This window comes from Sturnus vulgaris, chromosome 1 (assembly GCF_052056855.1).
Source record: "Sturnus vulgaris isolate bStuVul1 chromosome 1, bStuVul1.hap1, whole genome shotgun sequence".
NCBI lineage: Eukaryota > Metazoa > Chordata > Aves > Passeriformes > Sturnidae > Sturnus > Sturnus vulgaris.
Genome location: NC_142243.1, coordinates 1,681,735 through 1,694,498, shown reverse-complemented (window position 1 = coordinate 1,694,498; position 12,764 = coordinate 1,681,735). Strand labels below are relative to the sequence as shown.

At 44.1% G+C, this 12,764-nt stretch overlaps 1 protein-coding gene across 4 annotated transcripts in view; it reads right to left on the bottom strand.

Moving 5' to 3' along the window:
• ALS2CL (ALS2 C-terminal like) overlaps nucleotides 1–12,764 on the bottom strand; it is a 45,926-nt gene that overhangs the window by 2,146 nt on the left and 31,016 nt on the right. For 3 of the 4 annotated variants that reach the window (XM_088177072.1, XM_088177031.1, XM_088176993.1), the window contains 10 exons: nucleotides 11,453–11,565; nucleotides 9,358–9,531; nucleotides 8,590–8,683; nucleotides 7,277–7,434; nucleotides 5,856–5,915; nucleotides 3,671–3,844; nucleotides 2,620–2,662; nucleotides 2,326–2,387; nucleotides 1,084–1,233; nucleotides 37–133 (listed from right to left, as the gene is read on the bottom strand). In XM_088177072.1, coding sequence (XP_088033198.1) covers nucleotides 37–133; nucleotides 1,084–1,233; nucleotides 2,326–2,387; nucleotides 2,620–2,662; nucleotides 3,671–3,844; nucleotides 5,856–5,915; nucleotides 7,277–7,434; nucleotides 8,590–8,683; nucleotides 9,358–9,531; nucleotides 11,453–11,565 — 1,125 coding nt within the window. Of the gene's footprint in view, nucleotides 1–36; nucleotides 134–1,083; nucleotides 1,234–2,325; nucleotides 2,388–2,619; nucleotides 2,663–3,670; nucleotides 3,845–5,798; nucleotides 5,916–7,276; nucleotides 7,435–8,589; nucleotides 8,684–9,357; nucleotides 9,532–11,452; nucleotides 11,566–12,764 lie in introns of those variants that run through there. The other variant, XM_088177121.1, reaches the window with a different exon arrangement.

The window sequence follows — 12,764 nt, the reverse complement described above, 5'->3', positions numbered from 1 at the left end:
AGAAAAGTTGGAATTCCTGGAAAATATTTCCATTACCTCCAGTGCCGTCAGCAGGAAGTCCAACATTCCACCCTGGTTGGTGGGATCCATCAAATCCCGGATCAGATGGATTTCAGCTCCCAGGTGTTGGATCCTATGGAAAAAAATCAATCCCAAAATCCAGAAAAAAAAAAAAAATCTCAGGGCACATGGAAAGGGGGGTGGGGGTTGGAATTTTGGAGAGGAGGAGGGAAATTGTGGAATTCCAGAGCTGATTCCCAGTGCATCCTGATCTGCTGGAGGTGGATCTGGGATCTCAGAATTCCAGAATCCCAGAATTCCAGAGGGTTTGGGGCTGGAAAACTCCTTCAGGATGATCCATGGGCAGGGATCTCCCATTATCCCGATTTTCTCCATCCCAGGAACGCTTCCAGGGATGGAGCAGCCACAACTTGTGATGCTCCATCCCAAGGAAATTCCAATTACTGGATGGAATTTTGGATTTCTCATCTCCCATCTGAATCCCAGTCTCTGCTGAGGATGGGAAATTCCTATAGGAATCCCAGAATTCCAAAATCCCAGAATTCCAAAGTGTTTGGGGTTGGAAAGGTCCTTCGAGATAATCCATGGGCAACGACCTCCCACTATCCCAATTTTCTCTGGGGACACTCTGGAATTCTGGGATAAAAGGAATCTCATTGTCCCTGAAAACTCTGGAATTTCCTATGGGGTAAGAGTTGCACAGTCTGGAATTCTGGGATAAAAGGAATCTCATTTTCCATTAAACATTCTCTGGGATAAGACATGGACACTCTGGAATTCTGGGATAAAAGGAATCTCATTTTCCATGAAAACTCTGGAATATTGTCTGGGATAAGACACGGACACTCTGGAATTCTGGGATAACAGGAACCCCATTTTCCATGAAATATCCTTTAGGATAAGACATGGACACTCTGGAATTCCATCAGCACTTTATATCCCAAAAACCCAACCACACCTCTGGATAAAAACCCACATCCAACCCCAAATCCCAACAGTTTTCATTGGAATTCTTCCACCTGGAAATATTCCAGAGGGGGGGGGGAAAAAAATTCCACTCACTTGGCTCTGGACACAACGAACATGAGGAGGGGCAGGAGATCATCCATGGGCAGCCGGAATTCCTTCTCCAGCAGCCGTGACACCGTGTGCTCCAGCTCCTCGTAGGTTTTCCTGAGGATTTCCAGCTTTTCCCTGGGATCCACCGTGGTGCTGTTGGGATAAAAGAGCCGTGGAAAAGCAGCGTCAGGAAAAGAGGGGTTTAAAAAAAAAATAATAAAAAAAAAATTAGGGATTTCAGGAGATCCGGAGTTCATGGATTGGATTCAAAGAGTGGAGGAAAGAGGAGGCAGCGAGGTCGGGCCAGGAGATGTTCCAGGCTGGAATGGGACATTCCCAGAACTTCCCACATGGAATGGGACATTCCTGGGGTCTCCTGTATGGAATGGGACATTCCCGGTGTCTCCAGTATGGAATTGACCATTCCTGGTGTCTCCAACATGGGATGGGACATTCCCAGAACTTCCCACATGGACTGGGACATTCCTGGGATCTCCAGTATGGAATGGGACATTCCTGGGATCTCCCACATGGAATGGGACATTCCCTGAGATTTCCAGCATGGAATGGGACATTCCCGGGGTCTCTTGTATGGAATGGGACATTCCCAGAACTTCCCATATGGAATTGGGACATTCCTGGTGTCTCCAAGGCACACCCAGGGAAAGGGAACTTGAAGGATGGGAATGTTCCCAGAAAAGCCAATGGATACCAAAGGATCCCAAATCCAACATATCCATGGAATAATCCCAATTCCAATCCCAGTTTAGGTTTGACTGGTGGAGGTGTTCCTGTCCCATTTTCCATAGGGAGAAAACATGGAATGGTTTGGGTGGGAAGGGATTTAAGGATCATCCCATTCCATGGCCAAGGACACTTCCCACTATGCCAAGGTGCTCCAACCTGGCCTTGGACACTTCCAGGGATCCAGGGGCGGCCACAAATCTTTGGGAATTCCATCCCAGCCCCTCCCCACATTCCCAGCCAGGAATTCCTTCCTAGGGAATATCTGTGGGAAGTGGAAGGTGCTGAGCAGGGAATTCCCAGATTTAATCACCGCTGTCTTCATGGAGTTATGGCGTAAAAAATTCCATGGAATTCACTTGGAAACAGAAAGAACATCCCAAACAACTTTTCCTTAAGAAATGAATGGAATGGCCCTGGGATGCTTTTGAAACAGGTACAAATTCCTGGAATTTCCCAAAAAAACCCTTGGATTTCCATGGGAAGAGGACAGGGACTCACATGAGCTTCTGCAGACACTCGGTGGCAGACAGGAAACATTTATCCTTGACCAGGGAGCGCCTCTGGAAAAGAGACAGGGATACCTTTGGAATTCCAGCAGCAGAGATTCTGGAGCCATCCCAAAAAAGCTGGGAAGGAAATCCAAGGAAATCCACAGGGAGTGACTGTGGATCAGAACTGATCAGGGAGCTGGGATTGCTGGGATTCATTGAGAGAAGCTCCATCCTCACCCAAGGCCAATTCCATGGCCCATTCCCATTCCCATTCCCAGCTGGCTCCGAGGATTCTCCTCACCTGGTTGGAGGTCAGGGTCAGATCTTTGAGAGGCCACAGGTGCCTGGAAAGGGAAAACTGGGATTTAGGATGGATTCCAGCCGGAATAACCGTGGTTCATCCATCTCCTCCTGGGAAGGAAATCCCATGGATCCACTTCCCTGGGAATTCCCATCCCATGGATCCATTTCCCTGGGATCTCCCATCCCATGGATCCACTTCCCTGGGAATTCCCATCAGAGTTTCTGTTCCTCAGGGATGATCCTGGGATCATCCATGAGAAATTCTGGCACTTTTCCACTCAATTCCTCTCATTTCTTTTAAACAGGATCCAGTTGAGACCCTGGATCTGCTGCTCTCCTGAAATCCCCAAGGAAAATTCCCAAGCTGCTTTCCAGAGGTGGATCCAGGAGCAGGAATGGATGAGGGAAACATCTGCCTCCACTTTTTCCATCGTTATTCCCACATTTTAACAGGGAATGAACATTCCTTTTCCAAGATATTTCTAAATTCCAGGTGATTTAGAGCAAAGAATTTGGGAATTTCCCACGTTTGTAAATTTACAGACATCTCTAAATTCCAGATAATTTGGAGAAAAGAATTTGGGAATTTCTCACATTTATAAATTCATAGACATTTCTAAATTCGGGATGATTTGAAGCAAAAAATTTGGGAATTTTCCACAATTACAATTTCATGCACATTTCTAAATTCGGGATGATTTGAAGCAAAAAATTTGGGAATTTTCCACATTTATAAATTCATGGACATTTCTAAATTCAGGATGATTTGGAGCAAAGAATTTGGGAATTGTCCACATTTATAAATTCATGGACATTTTTAAATTTGGAATGATTTAGAGCAAAGAATTTGGGAATTTCCCACCCAACAATGAGGCTCAGCAGGGATAACAACACTTTTCCATTCCAAATTCTCCTTCCAACCAAACACTCCAGAGCAGCAATTCCTCCTGCAGCGCTGGAGAAACTCCAGTGAAAAACCGGGAAAAACCAAACGACGGCCGCTCCATTTTTCTGGATTTTTCCCTGGGGATGGGAAATTCCCCTCTTACTTCTGCACATCCAGGAATTCCAGGAGCTGGATATCAGAGAAGAGGCTGAGCTCCACGATTCCCTGGCAGTAGAGGCTGTCCTGGCGCTGGTGCTGGAGCATGTAGAGCATGGAGAGCTCGGGATAGAAGGTGGGCAGGATCAACGGCAGCACCAGGCTGGAACCCTTCTGGAGACTGGAAAAAAAGAGGAAAAAAAAATGGGATTTTTCCAGGGAAATCCATGTGGATATTCCCAAACCCAGCCAGCATCCCATGGATGAGGCGTTTCTGAGGTGTTCTCCTCGGTTTTTTTTTTTTTGCTTTTCCGAGCTCGGCGTGGTTGGGGTGTGGTGGCCACAGGTTGATCCAAGAGGAGCTGGAGCTCCAGGGGATCTCTGGGAAATTCAGTGGGAAAAACGACCTGGAGCTCCAGGGGATCTCCAGGAAATTCACTGGGGAAAAAAAAACCTGGAGATCTAAGAGATCTCTGAGAAATTCACTGGGAAAAAAAACCTGGAGCTCCAGGACATCTTCACAGTCACCAGGAAAAACCTGGAGCTCCAGGAAATCTCCAGGAAATTCACAGGGGAAAAAAAAACTGGAGCTCCAGGAGATATCCAGAGTCACCAGGAACAATCTGGAGTTCCAGGAGATCTCCAGGAAATACTCTGGGAAAAAAAACCTGGAGCTCCAGGAGATCTCTGGGAAATTCAGTGGAAAAACCTGGAGCTCCAGGATATGCCCAGGAAATTTACAGGGAAAAACCTGGAGCTGCAGGAGACCTCCAGAGTCACTGGGAAGAGAAACCTGGAGCTCCAGGAGATCTTTGGATTCCCTGGGAGAAACATGGAGAACCAGGAGATCTCCAGGAAATTCACAGGAAAAAAAACCTGGAGCTCCAAGAGATCTCCAGGAAATTCACAGGGAAAAAAAAAACAAACCTGGAGCTGCAGGAGATCTCTGGGAAATTCAGTGGCAAAACCTGGAGCTCCAGGATATGCCCAGGAAATTCACTGGGGGAAAAAAAATCTGGAGCTCCAGGAGATCTCCAGAGTCACCAGGAAGAAAAACCTGGAGCTCCAGGAGTTCTCTGGGAAATTCAGTGGGAAATAAAAACCTGGAGCTGCAGGAGTTCTCTGGGAAATAAAAACCTGGAGCTGCAGGACATCTCTGGAGTCCCTGGGAAAAACCTGGAGCTCCAGAAGACCTCCAGGAAATTCTCTGGGATAAAAAAAACCCTGGAGCTGCAGGAGATCTCCAGAGGCCAGGCTCTCCAGGATCCAGGAAAAACCTGCAGCACCAGAGGCCAATTCCCAGCTGGTTTTTCCAAGATATTCCCACGGAACACCTTGACCACCAAGACCAAATAAATCAAATTCAAGCCCTTTTTCCTCTCCTGGATTTGTGGGAATGGCTCCGGGAAAATCAGCAGGAAAACCCGGAGCAAGCAGAGCCAACGGAACCAAAATTCGGCTTCTCAATCCCAAAATCCTAAAGCTGGATTCCCACAATTATTCCCAATTTTTATTTCGTATTTTCCACCTCCTCTGGCACCATCTTCTCCTCCAGAACAGGGGGAGAAGGAGCTGGTTCCATGCTCTGTGGAAAATTATGGAAAACTCGGCACTCTGAGCTCAGTCCAGGCACTAAGCCTGGCTCAGATGAACACAAAGTCTGGGCACTAAGCCTGGCTCAAGCAGACAAACACAAAGCTGGGCACTAAACCTGTCTCAAACAGACAAAAGTCTGGGTACTAAGCCTGGCTCAAGCAGACAAGTCTGGGCACTAAGCCTGGCTCAAACAAACACAAATCTGGGCACTAAGCCTGGCTCAAGCATACAAACACAAGACTCTGGACACTAAATTTGGCTCAAACACAGGGCATTAAATCTGGCTCAAACAGACAAGTCTGGGTACTAAGCCTGTCTCAAGTAGACAAGTCTAGGCACTAAGCCTGGCTCAAACATAGGGCATTAAATCTGGCTCAAACAGACAAACACAAAAGTCTGGGCACTAAGCCTGGCTCAAACAGACAAACACAAGACTCTGGACACTAAACTTGGCTCAAACACAGGGCATTAAATCTGGCTCAAGCATACAAAGTCAGGGCACTAAGCCTGGCTCAAGGACACAAAGGCGAGCTCGGCACCTCCTGAATTTGGGAGCCCCCTCCTAATTCCCAAAAGCCGAACCCGGAGCCACCGACCTGGGCTCGTCCTCGGGGGGCGCTCGGCCCTTCTGCTCCAGGGCCAGCCGGAGCAAACCCCTGGAAAAGCAGAAACAGGGATTAGCTCATTCCCTGGGGTATTTTTTTTTTTTTTTTTAAGGATAATTTGTGGGAGATCCAGTGAAAAATCCCTGGAATTCCAGCAGCGTTGTCCCAGTGTTGGAGGGGTTTCTCCCTGAGCAGCACAAGCACCAGGAATGGCTGAGAATTCCAGAATTTCCATGGATTCCAAGGAGCAGAGTGGTCCCAATTCCATGATCCACCCTTGAGCGTTCAAGGATGATCCCAGTGTGGAAAAGCAGCTGGGATTTGTCCTGACTTCCCAGAGAATCCTGGAATGGTTTGGGTTGGATATTGGGAAGGAATTCCTGGCTGGGAAGGTGGAAAAGGGCTGAGATGGAATTCCCAGAAAATCTGGATCCCTGGAAGGGTCCAAGGAGAGGCTGGATGGAGCTGGGAGCACCTGGGGTAGTGGGAAAGGATTGAAACTGGATGAGATTTCCAACCCAAACCATTCCATGATCCCATTTTTCCTTCAATCCCAGATATCCAACCCCACGGGTTTGTGCTCTAATTGACATTGGCACCTCAGGGAAGCAACTCCCCCAAGAACTCCCAAGAATTCCCAGGAACTCCCAAGAATTCCAAGGAACTCCCAAGAATTCCCAGGAACTCACTCTCAAGAATTCCCAGGAAATTCCAAGACTTCTCAAGAACTGCCAAGAATTCCCAAGAACTCTCAAGAACTCACAAAAATTCCCAAGAATTTCCAAGAATTCCAAAGAACTCATAAGAATTCCCAAGAAACTCCCAAAAATTCCCAAAAAAACCCGACTACAAACGCAGCACCACCCCAAACCCCAAGATCTCAAGGATCCCTTCCAGGCTCCCCAGCCCACGTTGGACTCACTGGGAGAATTCCCAAATTTTCTTGGCATAGAACTTGACCTCGTCCTGGGCCATGGGCAGCAGGTGCCGGTTGGCTCCGATACCCCAAGAATTCCCAGGAATTCCAAAGAACTCTCAAGAATGCCCAAGAATTCCAAGGAACTCCCAAGAATTTACAAGAACTCCCATGGAACTCCCAAGAATTTACAAGAACTCCCAAGGAACTCCCAAGGAACTCCCAAGAATTTCTAAGAATCCCAAAGAACTCCCAAGAACTCTCAAGAATTCCCAAGAACTCCCAAGAACTCCCAAGAATTCCAAAGAACTCCCAAGAACTCCCAAGAATTCCAAAGAACTCCCAAGAACTCCCAAGAATTCCAAAGAACAACTCCCAAGAACTCCCAGGAACTCCCAAGAATTCCCCAAAAAAAAAAAAAAAAAAGGAACACAAACAAAACACCGCCGCTACCCCAAGGATCCCTTCCAGGCTCCCCAGCCCACGTTGGACTCACTGGGAGAATTCCCAAATTTTCTTGGCATAGAACTTGACCTCGTCCTGGGCCATGGGCAGCAGGTGCCGGTTGGCTCCGATCCCGGAATAGGTGGCCTGGAAGGTGACAGCCAGGACCCCCAGGAGTTTTCCCAAGGGATGAAGGGACGATTTCAGAGCCTGGAAAATTCCATTGGATGGATCAGAAGGAGAGGGGAAATTTAAAAAAAAAAAAAAAAAAAAAAAAAAAAAAAATTTTTGATTTCTCCTGGAATTCCCAGCTGGAATTATTAGATGGGTTCCCCACTTGGGATTTGTTGGGATATTCCAGAGGGAAAAGCTTTTCCAGGGAAAAACAACCTCGCTATTTCTGATTAAAAATTCTTTATTAATTAATTTTCTGTTCTAGAAATTCTCTGGTTTTGAAATAAATTCTGTATTTCTTATTCAATTATTATGAAATTCTCTTTTTATTGTTATTATAAAAGTCTCTGTTTACTAATGAATTCTCTATTCCCTATACAAATCCTTTGTTATTAAAGTCTCTATTTATTATTTATTAGCGTCCCTATTAATTATTAAATTCTTTAGATGATTGAATAATAGAGAATTAAATATAATATTTTTTATTATATTATTTATTATTACATTTAAAAATTACTAAATTTTCTATTACATGAATTCACTATTTATTATTTATTATTCAATTTTCTATTAAAGTCTCCATTTAGTTTAAAATTCCTTATTATTAAATTCTCTAATAGTAATTTCAGTAACTTGTCATAATAATAATAAATAATAATAATAAATGTAGGTAATAATAATAATACCTTGTAATAATAAGTTAGTAACTTTAGTAATGTAACAATTTAATAATATAATTTAATATAATTAAATAATAATAACAAATTTAGGTGATAACAATAAAAACTTGTAATTATATTTTAGTAACTTTAGTCATATAACAATTTAATAACATCATTCAATATAATAATCTAATATAATAATTTAATATTCTATATTTTAAATGGAAATAATATGCTCTTTAATGTAATAATTTATTACTATAAAATTAATTACTATAAAATTAATTACTATAAAATTAATTACTATAAAATTAATTACTATAAAATTAATTACTATAGTAATTTATTAATATAATGATAGTAACTTTAATAGTAATTACCTATTATTAAATTATTTATTATCTAAGTTCTTTATTGTCAAATTATTTATTATTCGATTATGTATTAATTGTCGATTATTCAATTATTTATTATTAAATTATTTCTCATTAATCGAGATGTTGATAATTTTAATAAATAATTTCGTTACCTTTTCCAGGTAAGTGTGGAGCGACTGCAGCTCCTGGTGCTGGACGAGCTCCTCCAGGATATCCTCAATTTTCCAGGAAATTTCCTCAGAGCCTCTGGAAAAACGGGAATTGAGGAAGGAAAAGCGGAACTGGAGAAATCCAGATTGGCAAATTCCAAAAGGGAATGAAAATCGTTCAAATAATCGGAATTTTTATGGGTGTGGATGAAGCTCAGCAGCAAAAATTTCCACCTGAGGTGTGAAATTCCTCTGGAATGGGAACACCAGGGAAATTCCTGGAATTGCATCAAATTCCTGAGTGGGAATGAGGGCCTGGAACAACAGGGATTCCCAGATTTCCTCAGGGATTCCCCAAATTTCCTCAGGGATTCCCAGATTTCCTCAGGGATTCCCAAGATTTCCTCAGGGATTCCCAAGATTTCCTCAGGGATTCCCAAGATTTCCTCAGGGATTTCCTCAGGAATTCCCGGGGTTTCCTCAGGGATTCCCTCAGGGATTCCCAGGATTCCTTCAGGGATTCCCAAGATTTCATCAGGGATTCCCTCAGGGATTCCCAGATTCCCTCAGGTATTCCCAAGATTTCCTCTTTAGCAGAACAGGAATTCCCAGGATTTTCTACAGTACCTCTGGCAGAATACAAATTCTTGGAATTTCTTCTTTAACAGAACAGGAATTCCCAGGATTTCCTCGGGCATTCCTGAGATTTCCTTTTTGGCAGAACAGATATTCCTGGGATTTCCTCAGGAATTCCCAGAATTCCCACCATACCTTTGACAGAACAGATATTCCTGGGATTTCCTCAGCTCCTTGCTGGATTGGATGTGGAATCCTGTGAAAGATTCCTCCATTTCCTCCTTGCAGCCAGAATGGAGGAATTCCTGGAATTGCTCAAAGATTCCCGTCCATCTCTTCTCCACTGGGAATTCCTTCAGGCCCAGCTGGCTGGAAAACACAGGATTGGGATTTTTTTTCCATGTTCTTCCCAAATTCTTGTGGATTTCCCCCCTCAAAAATGGGAAAATTCTCTGGGATTTGATAGAAACGCATGGCTGGGAGAGCTGGGAATGTTTTCCTGGAAAAGGGAAAATTCCAGGGGCTCCAGGAGAGCTGGAGAGAGACTTGGGATAAGGGATGGAGGGACAGGAAAACAGGGAATGGCTTCCCATTGGAAAAAAAATGGAGATTTAGATGGAATTTTAGGAAGGAATTCCTGGCTGAGATGGAATTCCCAGGGACAGAAATGATCCAGAAGTTTTGAATTAATCCCGGTTTTCCTGCTCCATGCACTGCTGGATATTCCTAAATATTCCCAATTACAGATTCTTGATCTCCACAGAATTCCTGGAGAAAAGCTGGATAAGAGTTGAGTGACCATTCCCAGGAGTTTTCCTGCTCTGGAAAAGGAATTTCTGTCCCATGGATGCTGGGGAAAAAAGAGGGGGAAAAAAAAGATGGAATTGGACTGGGATTTGAGAGGGGACTTGGAATTTGGGGGGAATTTGGGCTGGATGGCATCAAAACATCCATTCCTGCTTCCCACATGGAATTAACTCCTTGAAAATCCCAGGATTTCAGGAAAACATCAATTCCTGCTTCCCTATGGAATTAATCCCAGGATTTCATGGAAATATCCATTCCTGCTTCCCAACTGGAATTAACTCCATGGTAATTCCAAGATTTCAGGAATCCTGTTTCCCTATGGAATTAACCCAAGAGTCCAGGAAAACATTTCCTCATTCCCACATGGAATTAACCCCAGACAATCCCAGGATTTCAGGAAAACACCCTGGGAAAACATTCCTGCTTCCCACATGGAATTAACTCCATGGAAATTCCAGGATTTCAGGAAAGCATTTCTGCTTCCCACATGGAATTAACTCCATGACAATCCCAGGATTTCAGGAAAACATCCATTTCTCATTCCCTCTGGAATTAACTCCAGGATTTCAGGAAAATATCCTTGCTTTGCACATGGAATTAACTCCATGGAAATCCCAGGATTTCAGGAAAACATCCATTCCCGCTTCCCCATGGAATTAATCCTAGGATTTCAGGAAAATATTCTTGCTTCCCACATGGAATTAACCCCAGACAATCCCAAGATTTCAGGAAAAAAATATCCATTCCTGCTTCCCTATGGAATTAATCCTAGGATTTCAGGAAAACATTCTTGCTTCCCACATGGAATTCACTCCATGAAAATCCCACTCCCCCGAGGATTTCAGGAAATATCCATTCCCACCTCCCACATGGAATTAACCCCAGACAATCCCAGGATTTCAGGAAAAAATATTCATTCCCACCTCCCACATGGAATTAACTCCATGGAAATCCCAAAATTTCAGGAAAATATCCATTCCTGCTTCCCTATGGAATTAATCCTAGGATTTCAGGAAAACATCCATTTCTCATTCCCTCTGGAATTAACTCCAGGATTTCAGGAAAATATCCCTGCTTTGCACACGGAATTAACTCCATGGAAATCCCAGGATTTCAGGAAAACATTCCCACCTCCCATATGGAATTAACTCCATGGAAATCCCAGAATTTCAGGAAAACATTCCTGCTTCCCTATGGAATTAATCCTAGGATTTCAGGAAAACATTCCTGCTTCCCTATGGAATTAATCCTAGGATTTCAGGAAAACATTCCTGCTTCCCTATGGAATTAATCCTAGGATTTCAGGAAAACATTCCCACCTCCCACACGGAATTAACTCCACGGGAATCCCATGATTTCACCCCATTTCTCATTCCCACGTGGAATAAACCACAGGAATTCCATGAAATCCCTCCCCACCCCTCCCTCCTCCCGCAGGGAACCATCCCGGGGGTGTCTCTGTGTTGCAGGTGCGGGTGCTCACGCTGGGGGGCGCTGTTGGCTCTCGGGGGGTGCCGTGTGGGTGCGCTGCCCTCGGGCTCCGCGCGCGCCGAACGTCCCCTCCAGCACCAAACCATTGGCCAGGGACAGCTTCCCCTGCGGAAAGGGAGGCCGGGAGTCGGGAATTCCTCCTCGGAATAGCGGGAATTCCCTCCAGGGAATTCGGGAATTCCTTCTCGGAATAGCGGGAATTCGGGAATTCCTTCTCAGAATAGCGGGAATTCCGTCCAGGGAATTCGGGAATTCCTTCTCAGAATAGTGGGAATTCCTTCTCGGAATCTTGGGAATTCCTTCTCAGAATAGTGGGAATTCCTTCTAGGCAATTCGGGAATTCCATCTCGGAATCTCGGGAATTCCTTCTCAGAATCTCGCAAATTCCATCTCAGCAATTCGCGAATTCTTTCTCGGCATTTTGGGAATTCCTCCTCAGAATTTTGGGAATTCTTTCTCGGCATTTTGGGAATTCCTCCTCAGAATTTTGGGAATTCTTTCTCGGCATTTTGGGAATTCCTCCTCAGAATTTTGGGAATTCTTTCTCGGCATTTTGGGAATTCCTCCTCAGAATTTTGGGAATTCTTTCTCGGCATTTTGGGAATTCCTCCTCAGAATTTTGGGAATTCTTTCTCGGCATTTTGGGAATTCCTCCTCAGAATTTTGGGAATTCTTTCTCGGCATTTTGGGAATTCCTCCTCAGAATTTTGGGAATTCTTTCTCGGCATTTTGGGAATTCCTCCTCAGAATTTTGGGAATTCTTTCTCGGCATTTTGGGAATTCCTCCTCAGAATTTTGGGAATTCTTTCTCGGCATTTTGGGAATTCCTCCTCAGAATTTTGGGAATTCTTTCTCGGCATTTTGGGAATTCCTCCTCAGAATTTTGGGAATTCTTTCTCGGCATTTTGGGAATTCCTCCTCAGAATTTTGGGAATTCTTTCTCGGCATTTTGGGAATTCCTCCTCAGAATTTTGGGAATTCTTTCTCGGCATTTTGGGAATTCCTCCTCAGAATTTTGGGAATTCTTTCTCGGCATTTTGGGAATTCCTCCTCAGAATTTTGGGAATTCTTTCTCGGCATTTTGGGAATTCCTCCTCAGAATTTTGGGAATTCTTTCTCGGCATTTTGGGAATTCCTCCTCAGAATTTTGGGAATTCTTTCTCGGCATTTTGGGAATTCCTCCTCAGAATTTTGGGAATTCTTTCTCGGCATTTTGGGAATTCCTCCTCAGAATTTTGGGAATTCTTTCTCGGCATTTTGGGAATTCCTCCTCAGAATTTTGGGAATTCTTTCTCGGCATTTTG